Source organism: Buteo buteo, chromosome Z (genome assembly GCF_964188355.1).
Source record: "Buteo buteo chromosome Z, bButBut1.hap1.1, whole genome shotgun sequence".
Lineage (NCBI taxonomy): Eukaryota > Metazoa > Chordata > Aves > Accipitriformes > Accipitridae > Buteo > Buteo buteo.
The window spans coordinates 22,829,921-22,856,658 of NC_134204.1; the positions used below are offsets into that span (position 1 = coordinate 22,829,921).

At 36.9% G+C, this 26,738-nt stretch overlaps 2 protein-coding genes across 8 annotated transcripts in view; both read left to right on the top strand.

The window, feature by feature from the left end:
* The window catches only part of IPO11 (importin 11), a 106,543-nt gene that overhangs the window by 67,219 nt on the left and 12,586 nt on the right, over positions 1–26,738 (top strand). For all 6 annotated transcript variants that reach the window (XM_075019779.1, XM_075019784.1, XM_075019783.1 and 3 more), the window contains 4 exons: positions 2,408–2,503; positions 4,076–4,189; positions 4,995–5,116; positions 26,229–26,324. In XM_075019779.1, the coding sequence (XP_074875880.1) occupies positions 2,408–2,503; positions 4,076–4,189; positions 4,995–5,116; positions 26,229–26,324 (428 nt within the window). The remainder of the gene's footprint in view (positions 1–2,407; positions 2,504–4,075; positions 4,190–4,994; positions 5,117–26,228; positions 26,325–26,738) is intronic.
* LRRC70 (leucine rich repeat containing 70) lies at positions 15,980–19,880 on the top strand. 2 transcript variants are annotated; one of them, XM_075019790.1, is made up of 2 exons: positions 15,980–16,820; positions 17,296–19,880. In XM_075019790.1, the coding sequence occupies exon 2, from the start codon at positions 17,307–17,309 to the stop codon at positions 19,230–19,232; it is 1,926 nt and encodes a 641-aa protein (XP_074875891.1). In that variant the 5' UTR covers positions 15,980–16,820; positions 17,296–17,306; the 3' UTR covers positions 19,233–19,880. The 2 variants fall into 2 exon arrangements, with proteins under 2 accessions (XP_074875891.1, XP_074875892.1); XM_075019791.1 differs by having other exon boundaries at positions 15,981–16,382; positions 17,415–19,880.

Here is a 26,738-nt window from a genome sequence, read left to right on the forward strand (position 1 = left end):
CGATACCAGTAAGAAAAATAATCATAGTTCCATTTTTGTAATGTCACATTTGAAAAACTGGCAAGATAAGGGTTAAGTAGTAAGTCTGCATATGTATGTGTATTATTATAAAAACTATTAAGGTGATTTTATGATAAAATAAGCACCAAATGATCAAGGTTCACTTTCTATTTTTTCTGCATTTCTGTATGACTGCTAGAACCTAATAGGTGTAGAGCCAAGCTTTTCCAATCTTTATTGAATGTTGGATGTATGTGCTCTCTATCACAGTCCTTTGTGTAGCGTACCTGCACTTGTACCATGACATAGTGTTCAAAGAGTCTTTGCCTTTGGCATAAGTTGCTATTGTAATGGCAACAACTGCTTAAGTAGAGTTTTTCAAAGTACTCAGTACCTTCAAATTACTAAGAAACTGTTTTCACATAAACTTCAAATGGTATTAGGAAAGAGATGGTATGAAATTCATAAGCTTTTGAAATACTAAGCATGATACTTTAAATGTGCCTTCTGAAGAATTTCAGGAAATAAAGTTGGAGTATGCACTGAAAGATACTTGAGTAGTAACTGTAGTGTGTTATTAGTTATGTTTCCATTGGCTGCACGGACTGGAAACTGTTTTTTATAAAATTTGGACTTGAATTCAGTTCATTATAAACACAATGGAGGAAAAAAATTAGATCCCACTTACCTCTTTGGCGGGTTGCACAACTGCTTGCGGAATCCCAGGACAGAAAACAACAGGAGAAGTTGATAGTCCTCCCCGTTTGTAGTTCTTGCTGTGAGGAGCTTAAGGACTCTAGTTCTGGAATTTAACATGTCGATTCCTCTCTATCAGTACTCTTATTTAGAGTCTATAGTTGGGCAAATGTTTGATGCAGCAGCTTTTAATCAGATCTCTAAAGTGGAATGATGCTGCTAATATAGTATTATTTATCCATTTGGCTCCCAGTGTGGCCTTGCATTACCCACAAGATTTGTCCAGTATACTTTCCTAGTATACACCTTCCTAGTATCCCTACTTGTGTCCAGAGGGGTAACTGAGCTATAATCCATGCAAGTATTTTTACAAAAAGGAAAATGTTTTGTCAGGTGTCACTACGCTGACTTGTTAAACAAAAAAAACCCCTAAGATAAATATTGGGAACAGAAACACCCAGGAGTGTTCTCTGAAATATTTTCCTACAGTTTTGGCTGGACTGAAAATAAATATTATAACAGTAAATAAATGGATAAGGTTGAAAAACGCGAATTTGCACTGATAAGATGATTTATTGCAAGATTGCTGAGGCTTGATGTGACTTGATTGTCTAATTATCTAAGACAGACAGTATAAGGTTTGAAAAGACTCTGTACAAGAACAAATGAGTTAGCAAGAACTTCCAGTACCTGGAAAGGATGATTGAGGGAAAAGTTATGTTAACGTCTATAGAACGGTATATTGAAGGTCTACAAAATTGGGAGGCATTGAAAGGGTTTAACTGCTGAACATCTGTCTCAAGGCAAGAAGTAGATGGCATTAAATGAAGCCAGTAGGAACAAAGATCAAAAAGAAAAAAAAGATTTAGGGGAGACTGGACAAGAGCACAGAAGAGTATTTCCTTGTGGAAGTCCCTCTGAGCTGAAAGTAGGTGGAAACTGAGAAGAATGTTTAAGGGAGGTACCTTTATGGTATCTTTATATGCTTTATACAAATCAGTGTATAGATGTGTGGTCTCTGTTTTTACTTACCTGTAGAACTGAACAGGTATTAGCCCATTATTCTTACAGCCTCTTCCCCTCTTCATCTTGGTACAAGGGGAAAGCCCAAACAGCTGGGTGAAAGAAAGCCTGAAGAACATGGAAAATAAATTGCTTCAGGGAACAGCTCGTGGGGGAAGAGAAGAGCTGAGAAGCAAAGGCTAAAGAATGTAAAAACTGGGAACCAGAGCAGGGTATCAGGAGTATCACATCTGAGAGCACTTGTGGTTACTTGATTCGCTGCAAAGAGATGGTAGGTCCTAATCTTCAAAAAAGTGACAGGACAAAGATATGGAAATAAGCCTTAAACTGTTGGTATTCCTCCCTGCCAACCCATGTCATCCAGCTGCTTTTCCTAGAGCCTTATCAAGGTCCTTCCTTCCAACCCACCTCATCAACTTTGCTGGGGCCAGGAAGAGGCTGATGAGGAGGAGGTGCTTGGCTAGGTGGGTTTCTCTTGGCACGTCAGTTTTCATCAAGTCTGTTATGCAGATCAGGTTTGCAAAGTACTTCACTAGAATATGCTTTTAGCAATCCTGGTGTTTGCTGGTATTCAATGGTAAATATCCTACCAGGACTTTATGTATAGACCAGTATATGTAGTTTTAAAGCTTCAGGTAAGATTTTAAAATGTACTTTACTAATTGTCTAATTTGCTCTTGTTCTTAAGGTTGTGGAAAATGTCCTAAAAGTAAATCCTGTTTTGGGTCCTCAAATGTTTCAACCCCTTCTGCCATCAATAGTCAGGGGGATTATAGATGGGGAGGTAAGAGTTACTCTTTAACTACTCTCTACTTTTCCTTTTGAACAGGAAAGTACCTTCTGTAATCTGGCCTAGGGTTTTTTTGTGTTGATGTTCCATTTTCACTTGCTTTAAGAGCATCTGATAGAACTTTGACAGCTATTTTAAAAGTCTGTAAGAGTAGCACAAGAGATAAAGCAACATATCCATCACTTATTTTGTCATCTAGTGTTTATTTTACTAAAACAACACAAATTTTATTCTGCCATTCCTACACTATTAACACTGATGCTTAGTTAGATCCTTTGAAGGTGTTGGGAGTTTTTTGTTGGGGTTTTTTTAGAGGCACTTATACTACTCCTTTTTAAGTGTACCTGCACCACAGAAAAGCAAAGTGGACAAGGAGAAGACTGACCTCTTTTTTCAAATTGATTTATCTAATATGAAGAGCTGAAGGATGTGAAAATGCTTTGTGTGAGATAGAAAAGGCTTTAAGATTTTGCTTGTTTACATGTCTTAAGTTCTCGTATTTGTCTCTTGGCCTTCTACAAATCTCCATGTTGGATAAAAAGGAGTAAGATCAAATATGCTTTATCTGTGTTGAACCTTGCAGTACTAGCAGAGAAAAAAATACATTAATCAGCAGAATCAGTGGGTGGAATTCTCTACACTTTTGATTTTTTTGATCAAAACTTTTGCTTTTTTCAGAGCTGAAGACTTTCAGATATCAATATTTGACTCCCATTATTATTTAGCTAAATAAGATATTTCCAAGATTAAGTCAAGTAATAATTGCTTAGCAATGTACTTTTTGCTGTACAGAATACAAAAAAGACTGTTTGAACAGTTTGCAGTTTAAGAAGACACAAAACTGGAGAGTGGATTATTAAAATGTCTTCTGATTTAAGACTGTAACAAATTCATTGCTCCCTATTCAAAAAGGTATTAATCTGTGTTAATGTTCTAGGGTAAATGTTGGTATTTTGTTTTTCAAGTAGGCAATTCTACAAAATACATACTGTTAAATTGTTAGATGCTGAATTTAATACAAAGAAATCTGTAGCTTATTTGAAAACTAAAAGTAGTAACAAAGGATAATAAACTAATGAGCTTATTACTGTATCCAGTTAATTTTGAGACACTTGCAAGTTATTGGCAAAGGTATTATAGTTTCAGTGAAATAAGTAACAACTTCAGAAATACTAAGCACTTCTTAATGTTACTAAAATTGTAAATAGTAATTTTAAACCATAATCAATTTTGAAAGTAATTTTTTAACAGCACAATATACTGTTTATTCCTTAAGATGCAGGTTTTTAAATTTAAAGTAAAATCACCTTGCAAGTTGTCTTGGCTGTTTGGAGGAAAATGATGTTGAGATTTCCATAGTTTTCCTATTGTAAGAATTGAGAAACTCTGGTAATGATTGCTTGCTCTGTCTTGTGTTCTTAGAGGCTTTTAAATGACAACCTGTAATTTCAAATTTAATAAAATACATAAAGGATGCATGCAAGTATTTTCCATGTATTTCTGCTCTATATGTTAAGTATTTTTCTCTTAATTAAACTAAGCACTCTTGGTTTACTTTTGTTTCAGAGATATCCAGTGGTAATGTCTACTTATCTGGGGATCATGGGTAGAGTTCTACTACAAAATGCAAGGTTTTTTTCATTACTTCTGAACCAGGTGGCTTGTGAATTGGGTCAGGAGGTAAGGATTTTTTTCTTGGTGTTTCAGCTGGATTGCATGTGCAAATCTTGCATTCTTTTGACCTGAAAAAACTTCTCCCTCTGTTTTCCATGCTTTTTTCTCCCCAGTCCACCTTGGAAAGGGGCCCTTTCCCCTCCTTCATGTTCTCACAACTACCCTAAAACATCTCATTAGAAGTTTTATACAATCTTTAAATTCTCTTCTCACTGCATCCCACAATAAGCCAGATAAACCCCATTAGTTTGCATGGTATTGCAGGGTGTTTCTTTCCTTGTGCCATCTTGATGGGTCTTGCACCAGGGATAATGGTCTAAGCATTCTCTGAGTTCCTGTGTGTATCAGGTTCAGTAGTGTTCTGCTACAAGTGTTCTACTATGTCTTTAAATGAAATTGTAGTAATTTTCTTAGGTGTAGTAGAGTTTTCAAACAGGTAAAGATGAGTCTTTTTTTTTACTTGTCACCAGTGAAAGTAAAACAGAGTAAGTTCACATGCTTTCTGTGTATTAGACAGTTACAGGAAAACTGTTTGGGTAATTCACCGTTCTGAATCCGTTCTCTGTCTATGAATTAAATGCATTTCTAACTTCTAGGTTCTAATTGATGGTGAGGTTGTTCAGGGTCTAGAGGCACTGTCATAGAAAATTTAACAAATACCTGTTGCTTGCTATTTCTGTCAGGTATACGTAACTGTATGGTATCTTTTCCAGTTGAATAATGTATTCAGTTGGTAGAAAAATTAAAATAAATTATTTTCTAAATATGCTGAAGTACTTAATGAAAAAGAATGTTCTGTTTCCCATTGCAGTTGGACCAAATTCTTGGTAACATAATTGAAATGTGGGTTGATCGGATGGATAACATCACTCAGCCAGAGAGAAGAAAACTTTCTGCTTTGGCGTTGCTTTCACTTCTGCCATCATTGAATAGGTAAGCAAACACACAATGCCTTAAATAAGAATGCTTCAAAGGCCCTTGAAATGGTTCTAAGGTATTTCACAATTCCGCACATACGTATTCGAATATAAGTAGTTTTGTTGCCTCTTTTTTTGCCAAGAGAAACTTAAAAATGTAGAATTTTCATGCTACATTGTATTAACTTCTTATGTGGCTTCATAGCAATATAGTCACCTTTCTGCTATTTCATGGAAAATGTCATTTAATAAAAGTGAGAAAACAGCACTGCGTATTTTATTGTCCATTCTCATATTAATATTGAACTAGCTGCTTCTCTCATCTATGATAAAGTAGTTGCTTTAGTTGGCTTGTTAGTATTTTGGTGTCCCTTCAAGGGAACAATGTTCATTCAGTTTTCTTTCCTGTTGTGGGTAGATCTGAACTTTCATCCTGGTTTTCACCTTTAACGTTAAGTGGAAGAGTTGCTGTGAGAGACTGAAACAGTTTTTACATTGTAGATTTTTATAACAAGCAGCTTTTACTATTTTCCTTTCTCTAGCCATTGTCATTGCTGAATATACATACGAAATGAAAGTTTTTAATGAAAAAGCTGAATAGTGTTACATGGACTTCTAAATTGTCTCTACTAGAATTCATGTGTAACACATGTTTAGGCGAGAGTTCAGTCTGTATTTACCTTCAGATTATTCTTGTCTCTTTGAAAGTCAGGAAGACAAGACTGCATGAGTTTGTTTAGTCTGCCGGATTTCCTGGGAAGTCTTAAGTATTGTCCAATGGGAATTTAGATGTTGCTCACAAATCCTAAAGCTATGTTAGTATCTGTAAAACTGTAGAATATGTAGTCACTACCTAAAAAATCAGGGAACTCTTATACATAAAACTTAGAGGCTTCATTCCTTTTAATGTGCACAGAAGCTTTCCTTTTTTGTCCTAGATCATCAGGACAAACATCTAGCCAAAGGTGAACCAAGCAGCTGCTTTATGAGAAAGCTTTTGGTTTTTTTAGTAAATATTACAATGTTATATTACTTATGAGTATATTTGAAACGTTCTTAAAGAGGTGCTGAACTACAGGTCTGTCTTACTGTGAAGTTTCTTTTAAAGAGAGGAAGGAAAAAAGAAATTGCTTTAGATAACTGTGTTATTTTGAACTGCCTTCAGCTGCTCCAAACTTCCTGCTGTAAGAGCCAATTACTTCTGGCAGTCCTTATCATAATAAAACCTCCTGCAAATGACAGCTTTATGTTTCAGATACTCAAACCATTTAAGAAAGCTGCTTCTCAAATAAAAAGCCTCTCTTTAGTGGACATATTTATGTCAAAGCTATGAAAATTTTATTATACAACTGATAGACTGCCAGGGCCAAACATACCTTCAGACAGAATGTGTGAAATTGATTGAAAGTGATTGTTCCTTATACTACCAAACAATGTGAGTCACTCTGGTTTTTCCATTTCCTAGGGATTATATTACATATGCTTGCTGCATGTCACATCTGAAAGTTTTGTTAAACGTAAAATTTTTCAAAAGCAGGCTTCTCCTGCAAGTCCATTTGCAAAGCTTAAGCAAAAATGTTTTAAACATAATACGGTATTTAAACAAAATATTTTGATTCATATAAACAACATTTTCAAGAAAAGCTGAAGTATTTTTTCCTGTTGGAGTACCTTGCCAACCGTGTTCCTGATTAGGTATTACTTTGAACATCCAAAGCCAGTTCAAGATTTCTCAGCTGCACAGACAGAGCAGAATTATGTCTCCTGAGGATGGCCATGAGATGGGCTTGCTTGGGAAGGCCAAGCTGAGGGTGAGGTTCTACCCTCAGCTTGCTCCTGTACAATGGTCAAGGGTAGTACCAGTGGCAAGCTCAGGTTTTCAAGATTCAGCTATAGGGAAAACAGGCATCTGCACTGTGTCTAGCACTTCCTGAAGATTTTGCTCTTTTTGCCAGTTGCTTCCTCTAGCCTATAGCTGGAGCTGTCCCAAGAGCATCAGGTTATTTTAGAGAGGAAAGGGAGGGAATAGACAAAAGTACTGGAGGAAGAATGAAGATAACGTGTTCTTATTCTTCCCTCAGAGTTGCTTTATGGATAAAATGTTGGGGAAAATATTAAGGAGTGACTTTTTTTATTCTCCCTCTAAACTCCATACTATTACTTCGTTGCCTTTAGGTACTTTTCTAGTTAGTTGTCATGTTTATAATTGCAGACTTGGGACTTTCTGCTTTTTAGGGGAAGCCAAAGCTTCTATCATTATTCATTTAAAACCAGTATGGCAAAAATATTTTCCTGGTTCAAATATAGCGCCTTTGACAGTGTCACGAGTGAAGGATTTTAGAGCAGGTAAGATAGGACTCACTGCAGAGCAGTTGTAGTTCACAGTTGTTCTCAGGCCAATTAGTTGGACTAAGCAGGTTATAAAGTGACAGTTTATTAGCCAAACTATAGCTTTCTTGTCTAGGCAGTATCATCCACAGGTACATGCAATGACATATCTTCAGTACTAACAGCACTGTTGCATTTTTATCATGTATGCCTATAGTGCTTCGACCCAGCATCCTGTTTATCTTCCAACACACAGCTGCACATTGTGTTAGTCTTTAGAAGTTCACATTAAAAAAACACAAACAATAGCTGCTTCTCTCCTGATTAGTGTGTTGTAGCACCTTTTCACTTAGCAGTAATTTCCTGGTATTACTTGGGGTTTTTGCATAAACTAAATACCATGTAATTATCTGCGTTTGCTATCTGAGTCTGGCCATTCAATGTTAGCATTTTTTGTGTCTGATATATGCATCTGTATTACGTTCCACATTTTGTACTTTCACTGCCTGTTTGCCACTCATATTATCCACATGCATCTTCATTCATTAAAAGCTCTTGATACTTCATAAAATAAAGACCTTTGTCTTTAAAATGATGTGTAACAGTAGGGTCCAGTAACAAGATTGAGGCAGTAAGGATACACTTATGGATTAATGGTGTCTCCATGTTCAGCACACAAGGGAAGTATGCATAGATGCACTATAGCTACAACAGTGAGGGTTTTTTGAAAAACTTGAAAGGGCTTGAAGTTTGGTGGAGGAGAATCATATCTGAGCTAGGGTGTGAGACGTGAGAGGCGACAGCAACCTGGATGTGCACATTCACAAATGTCATAATTTCCTGGTCTAGTTCAGTCATATTCCAGTTTGTCTACAATCTTAATGGCTTGTTTGTGAACCTACAGCTTCAAGAGTACTCTTCTAGTACAGTACAGTAGATGTAGTTGGGTTTTATTAGATGTGCTCTTGGTCCCCAAAGCAGTGAACATGGTCAGGAGCAGCAGCCTAACTTGTCTTTAGGCCACTGTGGAAAGAATGCGGGGCCCCCCCACTATCTCAAGTGCTACATTTTGAGATACACTTCTTCATCATTCTTTGTATTTCCTGACACCAAAGTGGCTAAAATTGTACCTCTTCCCCTTCTCGTTACCTGTATATATCTGGAAATAAGCAGTTTGTTTTCTGCACTTTTGTCACTTTGTATAATGTCAGCATTACAATGTTCTGGAATGTCCTTATTCTGGCATATTGAAAGCTTTCAATGATTTATTTAGCAAAGTAGATTTCATTTTATTCTTCCAGTTCTTATCTGTGTATCGTGGTAGAACACAATACTGAAAGATGCTTAAGAGTAACAGGAATATTTTAGTCTCTAATAGGAAATGTAAACAGAATTTGAGTCAATGATTAGCTTAGGTTGGTGTGGTACGTAACTGTAAGTACAGGTAGAATTTGACACCATTTTGAAAGCTAAGTACTCCCCTTTTGCTGGTAAGTGTTATTAATGCTATGCCTATCATTCCTGAATGGGAGATTGCCAAGTTTGCTTTTACTCAAAGTCAGTGCTTTCCAAACCGTCCACTGTTGGTAGACTTTGTTCTATTTTGGTGCTTGAGGATAGGTTCATTCCTGGTGGACCTCCCAGGGTAGAGTGGTGCCACTCCAATTTAGAGGAGACTCTACTGAGCTTGAAATATGAACCATTTTAATTGATCTTGTCTTTTTCCTTTTTAATTAGTGATACACAAGTATTTCCACTTGCCAGTGTTAATTTTTCCCCTTTGAGTCAAATGTGTTTGACTGGAAAATCTATTGTGAGGAAAAGGTTAAGAGCCTAAGAGTTTCTCCAAGGTTGCTCTGCTCATTTCTAATTGTTATGTAAATGAATGTCTGCTTTTCCTCACCATGTATCAAATCTGATATGTCAGCCAATATGAGTTCTGCCAATGAGATAATTGGCATTCTGTGAGTATAAGTACTTACAGTATGCAATTATAAATCTTCATTTATAAGGTTATTACAGAAGTTTTTCCTCTGTCATTTGTTAAAGTTACTTTGTTAGAAATTTAATTTTCCTCTCAAGAAGTTGTTTATATGTAATGTTAGGAAATGGCAAGAAAGTGCCTAATAACATGTCACATTCTCCTTCAGGGTAGTTATGTCCTCATTTATAAAGACAGAATTTGTTACACAGCTAACTTGTACATCCCCCTTTCTTTATAGGGATGATCCTCTGAAGCCATTTCCCTATCTTCCCCTCCTTTTTTTTTTTTAATTCTTCCTCTAGTCAAAGGTGTGCTCACCCAAGCATCTAATAGACTACTCGTATTAAAAGGAGCTCTTTAAATTATGATTTTGCAGATATCATCCATGTTTGGCCTTGGATTTGTTTAGTTTGCCTGCCAGGTAACAATGCAGTTTTAATAATATCAGTGAAAAATGTGGCTTTGGTCTTAGTCTGAGTATCAGAGTCTGCATAATTCAGAGTGTTACATGTAATACCACGACGTCCTTAATTGTATGTCACATCATAGCATTGGCAAGAGGATACACTCTTTAAACCTTCCTTGTTCACAATCTCCATGAATTTTTCTCCAATACATGATTGTTAGTATGGACTGGTCAGGAACAAATTATCATTTCCCATAAGACCCATAAGGCTTGTTTACAAGGGAAAATGTACCAAGTGATGGCAAGGGATGAATGTCACTAAAGGCAGCTGAACTGCTACAAAAACCAAACTGCAGTCATAAGGGATTGATTGCTGCTGATATCTTGCTTTTGTTTGTGGCCTATATAAAGAATTTCAGAATTCTTTCCTAAAACTCTTCTAAATATAATCTACCCTAAAATTGAATGTTTTAATTATATAAAAGACAGCAAAAGATGATAATGGACTAAATAGCTTTCTTCAAACTTTCTATCTTTGCCCTTTGTAACATGCAGTTTACATGTTTGCAACTTAATTATTGAATAAGCAGTGACTAAAGTATAGCATATTATTAATAATGTGTAAAAACCACAAGATTGCTACAAACTTAAAAAAAAAAAAAATTAGTACAGTTTTGTAGCTGGTTTCCACCTGAGTTTGTTCTGAGCTGTTTTGGTACACCTAGTTACCTCTCTGCCCTATACTCTAAAATTAGAGACTGCCTGAGAGTAGCTGAGATTTTTGATGACTTCTCTTAACAGTGCCAGAGTGTTATGATAAGATACCAAAAGTGGTTAACACACAACCCATGTCACTACAAGAACTTCTGCAAAAAAGTATTGTCTTAATTAACATTTCATATTCAGTCAATTTAATGAGAAAGTGAGGGTTTAAAACGAAACATCAGGTTTTGATATTAAGGAAATGCCTAGTGTAAAGAATGTTTGTATTTTTAAGGAAGAAGTAGCTTTTGTATTGTGTGGGGTGGGTTTCTCTGTAGTACTTTTCAAGAAATGCACTAATTGTTTGTTTTCTCTCTTTGTAAAATTTTTAGAAGCTATCAGTTGCTAATGCCAAGTGCATGCCCATCCTGTCTCCTAAACTAGCAGGCAGTGTGCTGCTGAAAGCTGTACAATTGGATTTGGTTTCGAATCAATTTCTAGAAGGTGAATTAGTTATTCTGGTTGAAATTTGGAAAATTGCTTTGCGTTCTTTAAACCTTTTGGTCTGAATTGCATTCATATTGAGTACATTTCTTACTGCTTTTATAGTTTGAGCAGTTTACTAAATATTGCAGTGAATGTGTCCTGGTTTCAGCTGGGATAGAGTTAACTGTCTTCCTGGCAGCTGGTACAGTGCTATGTTTTGAGTTCAGTATTCGAAGAATGTTGATAACACTGATGTTTTCAGTTGTTGCTCAGTAGTGTTGTCTAAAGTCAAGGATTTTTCAGCTTCTTATGCCCAGCCAGCGAGAAAGCTGGAGGGGCACAAGAAGTTGGCACAGGACACAGCCAGGGCACCTGACCCAAACTGGCCAACAGTGTATTCCATACCATGGGACGTCCCATCTAGTATAGGAACTGGGAAGGGGGGGCAGGGAATCGCCGCTCGGGGACTGGCTGGGTGTTGGTCGGCGGGTGGTGAGCAATTGCACTGTGCATCATTTGTACATTCCAATCCTTTTATTACTACTGTTGTCATTTTATTAGTGTTATCATTATCATTGTTAGTTTCTTCTTTTCTGTTCTATTAAACTGTTCTTATCTCAACCCACGAGTTTTACTTCTTTTCCTGATTTTCTCCCCCATCCCACTGGGTGGGTGGGGAGCGAGTGAGCGGCTACGTGGTGCTTAGTTGCTGGCTGGGGTTAAACCACGACAGAATGGTAAAGGCCAAAGCTTTAAATATAGTTAGTTTCAGCATATCACATCTGTGGGTTTCATTGATGGCCAAGCTTTTTATGTTATTGTTTTGTGACTTACTGCTCACTCCATAGAAGACTATCTTTTTGTCAGTTTGCATGACAAATGCAGTTAATTGGTGCAATAATTATTTATTACTAGGTGAGAAATTTAACAATTTCTCAAAGTGAGCTCTTAGCTTCATAAGAACTTTCTGTCATATTATTTTAATAGAGTCTATAGCCAAATAAGATTTATAGAAGGGAACTTACTTTCTTATCCTCAGTGGGGAAAAATAATTTTATAGTTTTCACTTCTTATTGTTTCTCAGCATGTTGTAAAACATGCTTGATAATTTAATCAAAAATAATAAATGCCAAAGTTAAAAAGGAAAGCAAGTTACAAAGCTTCATAATTTTGTAATAGATTTTGTGATGTATATTTACATATACAGATGTTTAGTACTGTGGGTTTATTAAACAGGAATGTTTTTGCTTGTTTATTAATCTGACATTACAATTTCTTTGTCTGTGTCTCCCCTTTGTAACTATCACTGTTGCTATTAGGAGAGTGTGGTGGGTCGACCCTGGCTAGGTGCCAGGTGCCCACCAAAGCTGTTCTATCACTCCCACTCCTCAGCTGGACGGGGGAGAGAAAATATAACAAAAGGCTCGTGGGTCAAGATAAGGACAGCTTAATAAAGAAAGTCACATGCGAAAGCAAAGGAGAACAAAAGATTTTGTTCTCTACTTCCCATCAGCAGGCGATGTCTGGCCACTTCCTGGGAAGCAGGGCTTTAGTACGTGTAGTGATTGCTCTGAAGACAAACATAAATAACGAGTGCCCCCACTTCCTCCCCCTTTGCTTAGCTTTTATCACTGAGCTGACATCACATGGTATGGAATATCCCTTTGGCCAGTTTGGGTCACCTGTCCTGGCTGTGTCGCCTCCCAAGATCTTGCCCACCCCCAGCCTGCTGGTGAGGTGGGGAGTGTTGGGGAGACAGCCTTGGTGCTGTGCGAGCACTGCTCAGCAGTAGCCACAACACCGTTGTGTTATCAACACCTGTCTAGCTACCAATACAGAGCACAGCACTCTGAGGGCTGCTGGGGGGAAAACTAGCTCCGTCTCAGCCAGACCCAATACAGAGAGGGGAATAGCACTCTGTGGAACACAGAAATTTTCAGTAACTGAAGCAGCAAATCAAGATTTTTTTACTTAGGCAGGAATATTCATTAGAAAGAATCTGCAATATTTGAGTTAATCAGAAAATTTGAGATAATCTCGATGATAATGAGAAAAACAAAAAAGGGTTTTGAGGTCTGATAACATTAATAAAGTGTCAATGGCAGGTGTTACTGGATGTAGGTAGGTGAAATGAGATTAAATGTTGATGTGTATGCTACCCAAGCAGTAGATTAGTAGCTGAATTACTTTGACTTGCAGTCATATCTGGAGAATGACGTGAGCAGGTGGTGGTAGGTATTTGAAAACAAAACAAGAAAGTTGTATCATAGGCCACCTGCGGAGAATAAAAGCAGAGGGAAGGAAGACCTGCAAGAGGAGGTACTTGCTAAATACACAGTGCAAGGGCAACAGATAGTTTCACTCTTGCAAGCTCAAAAGAATAGTTACAGTGCTAAAAATTGACTTTTCTCTATTTTGTGAGCTTTAATGTAATTTTGTAGTGATTATGAGAATGAAATCCCTCCTCAAAAATGGGCTTTAATACATTTTAAAAATGGGTAGCTTTAGAACCTGTTTTTGAACTTGGTGCATGTTTTTCTGCTGTACAGAAATTGGAGTTGGATGACTATTTTATGCTAGCTAATATTCATAACCTGAATTATATTGGCTTTAATCTAACACGGATCAGTGAGAAAATAGAGGTGGTTTGGAAAGACTGCACTGGGTGCAGTGCTTGCATGTTCTTTCAGCTACTTTGACCTGTCATTTTATGCACAATTTGACAAATTGCTGTTGCTCAGACTTTCATACTTGTATTGACAAAGAGTCACTGTTGAACTAGATTTTAATATGTTAAAAAGCAATGGCATTAGTAACCTTATCAGTGCTAGCATATTAAAATAAGATTCACTTCAGGATTCAAAAATAATTTTCTCTGTTGCCATGTGAAGTTGTATTCAGATATAAACCTGGTGTTTCTATCACTGGAGAACAAAATTTGCAGTGAATAAAATATACCACTATTGGAGCTGACTAAACTTGTTTGAAAGAAATGTTTGGGGTTTTCCTGTTTAAGTGTTTTCCTTAGTTTTCGATTAGTAATGAATTTTATTGTTTTAAGTACAAGCCAGCTTGAGAAAGCTGATCCAAGTTGTATGTGTATCCTGGTCTTTTTTATGGCTTTCCCCAAAATGGTATCAGTTATGTGGCATGTTATTTTGCCTCTCATTCTTAACAGATACTGCTTTCAGATACTTTAATAATGTGTGCTATTGATGGAGCAGTACCTGGAAATGACAATCCAGTCTGCTTTACAGGCCCCCAGGTGCTGTATTTACAAAGTGCAAGACAGGACTTTCTCCAGATTTCCTAGTGCAAACTGAAAGGAGCCATGACCTGAATTAAGATTTTTCTTCCTCATTTTGTACATAGGATCTGAGAATCGGAAAGGGCAGCAATGCACTCAGAACCACAGTGACAGCTAGGATTTGAGCAAAATTGTTATGAATATTGATAAAGTACCTTTAGTACAAGGCCACAGAGACGTTCAGCCACTTAACTGGGCACCAGCTTTCATTTATCTGGTCACTATTCTATTGATTTCTCTAAATTTTCATATTATCTGATATCCCATAGAGCTTCAGCAATTCCTTCAGTCTTTCTAAATATGTTAATTTTGGCATTTTGCAAAAAGGGACATCTATTAATATTTGTCTCTTAAAATTCTTTTTTTAGATTGGGACTTGCTTCTTTTAGCCCTGTGGGGTTGTTTCACACAGCATATCTTGGAAGAAATAATTTTTAATGATTTCTTTACCCACGTAAATATCAGCATGAACAGGCTATAGATAGTGAAGCTTAGGTTGGAGATAATTTCCTGTTTGAAGTAATATTTCATTTTCGGTCAATCTCTGTTTTTCTCCACACGTGACTCTATTTGACCTGGATAATCTTTTTCAATTACTCTTACTGTTCTCTCCCCCATATCTGGGGTACTTCCCTAATCATCCTGGGAACTGTTCAAATCTATGCAGTGTTTGCCCTTTAAGGAAATGACATGCCATTTTATTTTACTTTACTTTATATCAATGATTATATTAAATACTGTGAAAAAATAAAATGTGAAAATAAATAGTTAAATCTAAAGAACAATTAATTTTCCTGTTGGTTTAATGGTCTCAGAAAAAAGAACCAAATGCAGCTCAAATTCTGGGTTGTAACTGTTATAGGCTTTGTCTAAAGTGGCACATGGACCAATTTTGCTGGTCCTGCTGATTTCTTACTTTAGACAAGATATTATAAGAGGTATTGACTCTTATAGAATTAAAGGCTTTTAGGTTTTGTCTTTTTTTTTTTTTTTTAAAAAAAAACAACATTCCCCTGCATCCTACCTCTAGGTAATTTTGGCCAGCTGAAGTTGAAAAATTGAAGGAGTATATCTCTTGATACTGAATGTTTCACAGATTTCAAACATAAAAAGCCAGTTATATATGGTCAAAAACTTTTTTTTTAAAACTTCAGAAACTTTTGGCAGAATTTGGAAGAAAGCCTCTTTAGAAGCACGTCCTTGTCTGTTCTGCTTCCTTTGCTCATGTGCTTCGTGCATTTCAGCTTGGATTATTATAGACAAAGATATTGGGGTGATATTTTGCCCCTTACGTGAACTCGTGCTTCCTGTGTGAGATCACTGTGGCCTAAGTGACCTGATGATTCTTGTGCTGTTGTGTCTCTTACTTGGCTATGGCTGCTGATGGGCTTTGTCACTTTCGTTTTGCTGAGCAGAAGGTCTTGTTACAGTACAAATCATGATTTTATAGTTACCTTGCTATTTGTAGGCTTAGTCCCTAATTTACTATCTCATTTTCCTGTTTCCTGTTTCCCCCTTTGATGACGTGACTGGATTTAGCAGGTATTTAGTCCCTGTGATGGATAAACTGAGGATGTATCTCCGGTACTTAAGTGAGGGAGATATTTATAGCACACATCTGCACTGAGTGTTTATCTGCACAAGGGACACTGCAGGAAACAAAAGCTGTGGACCAGAGGTGTGTGGTTGTCACAATATACCTAGTCCTCTGTGGATAAATCGGCTTTAGAAAAAAGTGGCCTAAAGTGCAACTTAGCAGAGTGCCTGGATCAAGTCTGAAGTACAACAAATAGGCAGCAGCCAAGTACCACCTCAAGTGTTTCTCATCTCTGCGATTCCCTGGGCCTCTGTGGGATTGCTGGCAGGGTGTGCCTTGCTGAAGTGCCAGAGACACGGGCGCTCTGCCCTCCAGACCGACCTCCCTCTTCTCTCTCTCTGCTGGGCTGCTGGAGTGTGTGCGTGTGTGCCAGCCGCCATTCGGCTCTGCAGACAGAGAGAGAACAGCGTGAGTGTTGCTACTGATGTAATAGAACGTTTCAGGTTCTGGCCGAAAGATAAAGGATTTACAGGTAATGCAATAGTGCGTTACAAATAGATATGCTTTATTCCAAAAGTTATACCTAACTTAGGTAAAACTCTTTTGAGCTCTCCTAGTTAAAAACAATAGTTTAAAAAAAAAAACACAAAACAGCAACAGTTAAAAATTAAGATAGTTCTTGGTTTTCTAGAAACAAATCATTGAGATTTCCTTTCCAACAATACTTCTGAAGCACAGATAAAATGGCTTCCTGTCCCAGGGTTTCCTGTATCCATGGCAACCTCACTTTAACCACTTCTTTCTTAGTTTCCTGAGCAAACAGTTGCAAATCCTGGGGCAAAATGTGAGGGCTCTAGTACGTGGCAATACTGCCTTTACAAAGGTTTCACAGATGAGTATAGTTGGTCAGCTTGAACTGAGTGAACTGCAAAACGGCAAGGTAACAGAAATAATGAACTTCAGATTTGGGGTAAGGCATTGTTTTTTATTTATTTTGAATGTAACTCAGCTGTACAGAAGTAAAATTAAAATTATAAATGAGCCGCCAGTGAAAGGAAACTTGTTTCCAGTTAGCATTTCTACTTGAATGCTATTGAAGCATTTCCTAGTCATTCTTAAGTATAAAAAATAGTTAATAAGCAGTATTTTGAATTTACTAGAAGCCATTATTTTGGCAGCTTAGTTGTTTTTATGCTGCAACCAATTAAATATTTTCTGGCTAGGTTAGCAGTACATTTGTTTCATTGTTCATTTATTTTGAAAATTCTTTCAGTGTAGTTCAAACTTACACTTAAGTTTTATTTTTAAACTGCTTATTTGGCATCAAAGGAGAATATATAAAATACCAATCTTGAAAGCAATGCTTATATTTTAAAGACTGTACAAGCAGAATCTTTAAACTTTCAAATTAATAATATTTATAAACTTCTTTTTATCTCTACTAGCGAAGTGAGAGATGAGTGAGAAGGCCAAAAACAGGGATATGTGTGGTCTGCAAAGTTCTCCACCCTGCCCGGGAGCATTCCTGTATATCCTTAATTGTTTTCTTTTGTTGCTGCTCCAGAAGGAGGCTCTTGCCTGTCCAGCTGCTTGCCAGCTCTGCACAGGGAGACAAGTTAGCTGTCGTAATTTAGGGCTTTCGAGCATCCCGCAGAACTTTCCAAAAACAACAATTCTTGTGTACCTCAGTGGGAATAATATATCGCGTGTCACTCCGAATGAACTAAGAGGCTTTCAGAAGCTTGCTGCACTCTACATGGATAACTCCGGTATTTCGTATGTACACCCGAAAGCTTTTGTGGAACTCCCCAAACTGTGCTACTTGCATCTAAATAACAATAATATTAAACGCCTAGATCCAGGAATCTTTGAAGGTCTTTCCAATCTTCATTGTTTATACCTTCAGAATAATCAAATAGCTTTTGTTCCCAGAGGATTATTTAGTGATCTCCTTTCTGTTAGATATTTAACACTTCAAAGAAATCGTCTCAGTGTCCTTGGAAGTGGGACTTTCTTAGGAATGATAAGTCTCCAAACACTTAACCTAGCTGATAATAAGATTTCACGGATATCAGATTCAGCATTTCATCATCTTGAAAACCTTGCATATTTGTTCCTTGAAGGTAACAACTTGACACTTGTGCCATCGAATGCTATTGGAAGGCTCAAAAATCTTGAAAGACTTTCTTTGTCTCACAATCCCATTGGATCAATACATCCTTTTGCATTTAAAGGACTTAACAAGCTTAGATATCTTTCTTTAAAAAACGTAAAGCTAAAATGTATTGCTGTAAATGGATTTTTTGGATTAAACAACCTTAGCCAGTTAATCTTAAGTTATAATGACTTAGAAAATATAAATTCCAGCACTTTTACTTTATTGAACAATTTAATGTATCTGCAGCTAGACAGAAATAAAATAACCAGTATTGGTGATGGTACCTTTGAAAAAATGGGACAGTCACTTAAAATACTCAGTTTAGCATTTAATAATATTACAGAGTTACAACCTGAAGTGCTCAAGCCCTTAGTGTCTTTAACTGATCTACAGGTAAATTATAATCCTTGGAACTGCAGCTGCAAAATGCTTGGGTTACTTAATTGGCTAGCATCGTCTCCTATTTCTGTAAAAATTCATTGTCAGAGTCCCCTGAGTATGCGTGGTAGACCTTTGCATTACATTAAGTGGACTCAGTTTGCAAACTGCAGTAGCCCTACTGCCAGCCCAGAAACAGCGTGGAGTCTAGGATTCGAAGGTGTCCATCACAGCTCTACCACTTTGCTGATGGCGTGGCATAAGGGAAACAGGCACAACACATTTGAACAGTTTGTCAGTGCAGAAACTAAATCTATTGCTTTCTCAGAAGGAACTACAGCTACATCTGCTCACCCGCTGCCCTATGAAGAAAATGCTGCTGAAATTCCATCGCGGACAACTACAATATTATCAACATTACCGGTGCAAATACCAGCACAGATTATACCTGTTAACAGAACCGTAGAAGAAAAAGGCTTAACTCCAACAGATGCTGCTCCTGTATCATTAAAAACATCCCTATTTTGTACACAACAGGTTGAAAAGCTGAATCAGGCTTTTGACATTTTACTAGGCTTTTTCATTCTGGCTTGTGCTGTGATCCTGTTCTTAACCTGTAAGATTATTCAATTTAGGCAGAAACTAAAGGTGCTGGAAAACTCAGGGGAAAAGAGAATAGAATATTATGGTTTTTATCAGCCTGGCAGATACAACATAACTGACCCAGTGCAGTCCCTGACTCAGAATTCAATGGGGCACTCGGAACTGGACCAAATCAGGCTGCTCAAGCGAACAGCATCTGATAGTCAGGCGCAGGTCATATTGTTTGAACATTCATCATTGTAATTTATCTCATTTGATTTGATATTAACTTTACTGTGATCTGAAATGTCAAGAAATCAAGAACTCAATTTTCTAAAAATACCTTCACTGATTAAAATCAAGTGGTTGATAGAATTCTGGAAAAATGGTATAATTTGGGTTCTGCATCACCATTCGCTTCCTGCATGTTTTGAAGTTTATTGATTTTTATTAGATGTCATTTAAATCTGACATGGATAGGTATATTATTGTGTCCCTGTTGTAGGAGTCTTTTGCCTATAACTCAAGTATATGTGCAATATAAACTACACATACATTTATTTTTATTTTGCAGTACTTAGTGGTATAAGTTTCTGTAGAAATTCCATAGCAAGCTTGATGCAAGCAAAACTTCAGTTTTTAGCAGGTCATGAAGCCAAGAAATCTGGGGGAATGAGGAAAAAAAGCAATGTTTCTTTTATTTATTGTAATGTAGTTTCTACTCTGCCTCTGTTGATCATTATATTGGAAAAAAAAATGAGCATATTTATATCTAGCATGTTCAAACTCTCGAGAAAAGAAAAATTTAAAATATACAGATTTTATTCATACCTATGACATTTTTTAATATACAAAGTTGTGTATTCATTCTGTATAATGAATATATTAAAGTGAATTTTTTGTTAGTGTGAATCTGTATCATTTTATGATAATACCTGAAACTGGGGTTAACTAGGAAACTAAATTTCTATCAAATTGAAAAATTGACCAAGCTTATTATGTCTTAAGGTGGTAGAGCTGGTTATTGTCAATAAAAGGTATTTTGTTGTCTATATAGTAATAGTTTGAGGGTGGGGTGGCTGGATAAGCGGTATAAACTGAAGAAATATACTACACTTTAAAAACATAATTCTAGATTAATTACTGAAGATATTTACATATTTGTGTTGTATATTTGGAAGTGTCAGGTCAAAGTATGTTTTCTTAGTGAAGACCTAATTTTAGGCTTCATCTTCAAAAGATGGATATTTTACTATATAGTTTGCATTTGTTTTAACTTTTTATTTCTATTTCAAATATTGATGTCTGTTTACATTATTTTCAGGTTATGTCTAGTGTGTTGTAGCTGTATTTTCGACCTGAATTTCTGATAATTTTTTTTTCTCATTGTTACTCCAGTAATTCAAACTTTAATCAGGAGAAAGTCATTAAAATATGTTTCAAATAGTCAATCTTGTAAAATTTTCAGCTAGCTGAATGGGACTTCTGTATATGCTGTTTGTTTTCTACAGGCCTGTGCCCTAGAGACTTCAACCACTTCATTTATAAGCAACACAATTTACAGTTAGATCACTTTGCTCAAGGAAAAATGGAGAACACAGTTTTGATAGTCTGTCCTCCATGGGCTTGATTTAAGTTGTGTAGAAGTATCTTGCTGTTCCAGGATCCAGCCTGGAGACCGGGGCATTCTCCAGATGAACCAGAACTGCTTTCCAGGTTCTTGTTCTAGCCTGCCTGCTTTCTGCTGGTGTAACTCACGTGTGTGGCTGTGTTGGGCTGCTCCCTAATGTCCTGTTTGTCTGTCTCTGGTTCATTTCCAGTAATGACACATTATTTGCTACCAGTACATACAGAGGCCTTGACTGCACTGTGTGGGTGTAAATGTGCAAGTATGCATTTGTTGTTCCTTGTTATGTGTTTCTATTGAATGTAATGAAATAGCAATTTACTGTATCATAATACTATATTTTACTGTAATTTACTGTATAGTAGATCAAATACTTTTATGGAACACTGAAGTCAGCTACTTGGGCAAAAGCTCTAACTATTTTGGATTCTTGAGTAGAAACTATTTTTTTAATAATTTTCTACTTGTAGATCAGATGTTAAATGTAATGGGTAGATGTTTTTAAGGAGGGAAAACGTCGACTCTAATTCATGGTTAATTATTTTTTGGGTGGCTAATCCATTACAGACTCTTCCTCTTTAACCCGTTTTTGTTACTTTCTGTCTTTCCTACATAATTCCTCATGATGAGTGTTAAACTTGTTTTCATTTAGTAACAGCTGCACAGTGATTGCACAGTAGTAGGTTCTGCAGGTTTATGTGCTATATTTCTAAATTTGCAATTTTTTATGGATGTCTTCAGAAATAATGGACTTGAAATTGAGTGGAAGCTAGTTAACCAAGTTTTCATTGCTGGAAATGCTGCTGTGCTTTTGTTAGAAAAGAGTTTCGGGAGTGGGAAAAGGTTGAGAGTGAACAAACCTAGTTCTTGAGGAAATCTGAGAGAGGACAGCTCTGTTGTTTTAGGCTCTGATTTCCACAGCTGCTCTCTACAGAAGAGCACAAGAGGTTCCCTCTGAAGTTGTGTCCTTTCCGCTGACAAGCTGCTGTAGGAGTTGTTTGCCAGGCATGAGTCTCACCATCTGTAGTGATGGAACATGAAAGGAAACCAATGCTGTCAGAGCTGTTTGTGCAAGCAAAGAGTTGGAGCAGTTGGACCGCATCCTTTGGAGTGGAGTCATCCTCTAATATCCAGCTTGCCAACATTTTGGATTAGACTAACAAGGAGTTGAGAGATTCATTATGCAGTTGTGGGGGAACGCCTTTTGCAGTTAGTAGCTTTTGTGTTTAAAAGTTCACACTAGGAAACAGATCCTTTCATGTGCATGTGTGGTTCATAATGTCTAACTATTAAAATCATTAGAGAATACATTAGAAGACTTGGTTGAGTCTGCTGTCATGAAGCAAAATGGCGCTTTATGGTCATCAAGTTTATGGTCAGCCATAGGACTCCCCTGGAAATGTTTTCTTAGCTGCTACATTACTGTTTTAGCAGCTCGTTAGCACCGCACAGCTCCTGAGGAGGAGGGGCTGTGTGGAATAATCATTTACATTGCTCACAGTACACGCAAATTAATCTCTATTTGTCCCACTCCATCTCTTTCCATGGCTAATGAGATAAGAATAGAGAATTAATCTTTCTCAAATCCACTGTACACTAGTAAAGATAAGAAATTAAGCTTTTCCCTTTTTTGCTGTTTACTGCTTCAACCTGGTGAATGTAGAAAAGCAGAACAGATTTTCTCCTCTTCCTTTTAATCTCTAAAATAGTATGTTTTCCCATGCAGAATTTTTCCTCCCTTTCTGATGGGCTGAGGAAGATGCATAGCAGACGTGGGGACCATTTTATTTAAGTACCCCTAAAAATTTATCATAATATATGTTTTACTAAGATGATGATAAAGCTTTATTTACAGTAGCTATCTATGTAATTGAAATCCAGATTCTGAGTTTTTGCATAAAACCTCAGGATAATAAAAAGTTGAATAGACAGCTGAGTGTATTAGAAATGATAGATAGAACAAGAAAAAACTAATATGACTTTTTTCAGAACAGATGTGATCTGTTTTTTCCTTTGCAAAGCTTTTATTCTTTGTCTGACAAATTATGCAAACTTTGAAATAAAAGGTTTGAGATTATTCGTGTACAAGCTGCCCTAAATATTTGCTACCTTTTCTTTTCATTATAGGCAAGGTGAATTTTATTTACAGACAGCATAAAAGATCCTATCTGTAATAAAAAATAATGTTAATATGTGTTAATTGTATCTTTGAAATGGGGTTCTGGAGTGGTTTAGATCCTAACAAGTTTTTAGAAGTCATAATCCTCTAATTCTGGGCTTGTCTTTTGGTAATTTTTGCTGCATACCAAATTAGGTTTTGTCCTGATAACTTAGGGAAGCTGAGTAGTTATAAAACCAGTTATAACTTGATGCTGTTGTTTGTTCCATTACTGATCTGGATTATATGCAATTCAAGGGCAGAACTGCTTAAATGGTGCCTTCCTCCTGAATTAAGATTTTTGTATGGACAGAATTAACTGTTCAGTTTTGAAAGTTCATCTACATACAGTGTCCCTGTGTTTTCTAAATGTACGCACATGACTTTCTAATCTATTTCTTGAAACAAGCAGGCTAATTTTAGTCTCTTTAAAAAGGTATTATGTTGATTTGCATGGCTCGGTCTCCTACAAAAATAAGGCCTGATGCATTTTAGTATTGCCATTGAACTTTAATTGAGGTTTCTCTTTTTCAAAGCACAATGAGCCTATGCTGTCTTTATTTTTCACCAGCATGTGTCTTGTATTCTAAAAATAGTTGCATTGTTTAATGATTCCATACTTGGTAAACATTTCAGTGAGTCCTTGGTAGGAAGAAACTTCATGTCCCATTTAAAGGGAAAAAGAAAGGGGAGAAAAGGGAAAGTATTATCTTTACTGAAAGCTGCAGGCAGCAGTTACTGCATTTTGAAAGGTCTTCTACATTGTTTAGTTTTGCTTTCCTCAAAAAAAGAAAAATTACCATGAAATTTCTATTTTCCACTGGAGAAAGAAGTAAAATATCATTCCTTATTTGTGCCATAAAGTAAAAATATCCTGTCCAAGTAAAGAAATTAGCGATTTTTCTTTGGGCTTTGGAGCTAACTATCAAGAACAGTATTTTGGGTGTTCAACTACTATGCTCAATATTTTCTGGAAATACCACAGATCCTTGGAAACAGAAGTTACTGAAATGGGCCCCCCCCATATGCTCCTCCTATCAATCTGCAAGCTTGGAAAAAACCATAAAGTTAATGACCACAATACCTACAGTATTTATTTACATGTTGGTTAATTAAAGTAACCTCCCTGAATAGATTGACCATAATGAGCCCTGCAGCTGATGGAAAGGCTGTGCCTTCATTGGGTCAAACACCTTTCTCTTCCTTCCCACTATAAAATTTCTGTGACAGTTAGGGATTCTTCATGCAGCTTGGAAAGAAGAAATATAACTATCAGGTAATGGGTAGCAACCTGTATTAATAATTAAATAGTGCATACATACAGGCCATAATTTACTTCTCCAAGGTGTGAAGTGTTTGCATTTGTTCTCTGTTGAATGCCCTTTGTCCTCTATTGACATGAAGCTGAGGACAGCTGTTTCCTTTCTCATGTTGGAAAATATTAACCACATTAATGGCATTTTCCTAGAGATGTGTTTCAAAAAAAGCAGGAGGCAAAAGAGCTTTAATGGGAGGTGTGCTAGGTAGGAACCTCTGGCTCCAGTGAAGAAACCTGCTCTGTCTCCAAGGGCTCGTTCTGCAGGCTGCTAAGCAGGCAGCGCTCACTTTCTCAGTGGTGCTGTGTGGTCAGTAGGCTGTTTGCTTGCTGTCTGCAGAACCCCACAGAGGTTCAGTCTCACAACAATTAATACTTTGCTGTTCTGAATGAGATGGAGAAGCTTTTTGGCAAGGGAGAAAGTCTCTTAAAATGTGTACTTGACAATGATAATAAGAATAAGCCAGACTGAATGAAAATGTCAGTTTTCATTTTGTGGAATTCAGGACTGTCAAGTTTCATTATACAAAGTACAGTTCAGATCCCAGTATTTGACAGTAGCTGAATAAAAAAGGGAACAAAAATAAACCTTTGGAAACAAAATTATCATGAGTTGAATCAATCTTATAAAAACAAATTAAAAAGAAATTTTTTATATGCTTAGTATTCTAACTTGATAGGCATTTTTTCCAAAGCATCCATTGCTATATAAAGTCTGTTTGTCAGATACATAAAATTTTTTTTGAATGTCTGACAAGTTTTTCAAATGCAGTAACTAATGTACAAGGAGCTACAGTTTATCCAGTTTTTCAATTTTCATCCCAAATAAGAAAAGGAAATGAAAGAATCTTAAGAAATAGATTTGTCTATGTTAAAACATAAAGGATCAAAATAACAATGCATGAACTTCATATTCAGTACCTTTAAACAAATATAGAACATGTCTGCTTCTGCCTACTAGACGGCAGCAGAATCTTTTGGGGAAAATTAAACCTGTAATTCCAAACGGGGTAATAAAGTGCTTCAGTCAATGGCAGTCCCAGGAAGAGAGTTGTAGTTTACCATCATCAGTTAGGCCATTTCTGTTTCTTTGCTCTTTGTAGCTGGAACCTTTGCAGTCTTCCCAAATTGAACATCTTTTCACTTGCAGTATGTCTTCATCCTTTTGTAGTTCACAGAGTAGGAGTCCATGCACCGAAGTCCCACAATAGCACATCTCTGGCAGTAGCCCTACAGTAGCAGGAAATTCGGCCGAAACAGCAGTGACAGCTGCTTTCCATTAACTAGGAGCTGGTGGCACCTGCATTATCAATCACAAGATCATGTTTCTATGCCCTTGCCCTACAGGCACATCAATTCTCAAGGCAAGGGCAAGTGTCTAAAAGTGTTTAGTGTCATTTTGGGTGTTGTGAGGGTATCCAGTCTAGCCTTCAGCTCATGGTGGGGAAAGGGGCTTATCTCTTTTAAGTCCCAAGTGATACCTACCAGCCCTTTGCAGTTGTCTTAAGTAGCCTAGTGTTTCAAGTGGCAGGAGGTGGCTGTGTTAAAGCAGAGAAATCCTACCCCACCTTTCCCTCTCTAGTCAGGGAAGTGGCTTTTGTGCAGAACTGGGTGCAGATATTTTGCACCCGTTATGGGGAGTGATTCAGCTGGCTAGGAGGGTGAAGAAATACTCATAAGGCTGGACAGAGAGGGGAGTGTGCTATCTTTACAAGATGCCCTTTTCTCAAGGGTTTGTGTGTAGATTTTGCATTGAATAGTGATGGGAGAAAATCTGTAAATCTGTTAAGAATAGAAGCCAGTACTCTGACCTCCCTGCTAGCAGAAGCATGCCCTCTCCACTCAGTTCTTGAGTCCTGTGCTAATGTATTTTTTCTTTTAGTCCATTTGCAATTATTTCCAGGTTTTCAACAGTGGCACATAAGGTTTTATTCTATTTAAGAATAATGTTTCTTGCACATTTTTGAAGTCTTTGTGTAATTAAAAAAAATATTGAATTAGCTGCTTGACCGCATGCTCAGCTAAGCAGTAAGCAATGAAAATACTGCTTAGTAAATGTGCTCTACAGTTACTGAGCAAATTTCCTGTTTAGTTCCTTCAGCTAAGTCACTTTCCTGTTCTTTTCCAAAGTTATCCAAGATAAATTTTGTTCTTTTCCAGTGTTATCCAAGATAAATTTTGTGGTATCATCAACATTTCAGTGGAAGGGCTGCATGATGTTATGACTGAAGATCCTGAAACAGGAACATACAAAGAGTAAGTGGAAAATCTGATTAATTTTTGTGGGTCTAACAGTAGTAGTACTGTTTTATATGTAGTGTTTTCATTGGAAAAATCTGTAGGCAGTTAAGACATGCTCTTCCATTTTCACAAGAATGAATGTTTTAGTAAGATAGGAAATTTTTAGTCTTAAAAAATAATTGTAATGGGGGGAGGGAGGGCTTAAAATGTCAGTCAATATAATTTTATATTGGTCATTAAGTTATCTACTAACTGTTGTCTTAAAATGTTCACATGCTTGGACTTGCTTTTTTTGCTCACTTGACTATTGTATCTAAAATTACAATCCAACAAGCTTGTATGTTGATAGGGTGGTAGCTCAGAGTTTCCTTGAGTGTGACATCTGGAGTTTAACCAAGATCTTTTCATAAATGCCTTAGCCTCATTGAG

Bases quoted from the DNA above. Each gene is read 5' to 3' on its own strand.
- LRRC70 (XM_075019790.1), top strand. From the start codon at position 17,307: ATGAGTGAGAAGGCCAAAAACAGGGATATGTGTGGTCTGCAAAGTTCT.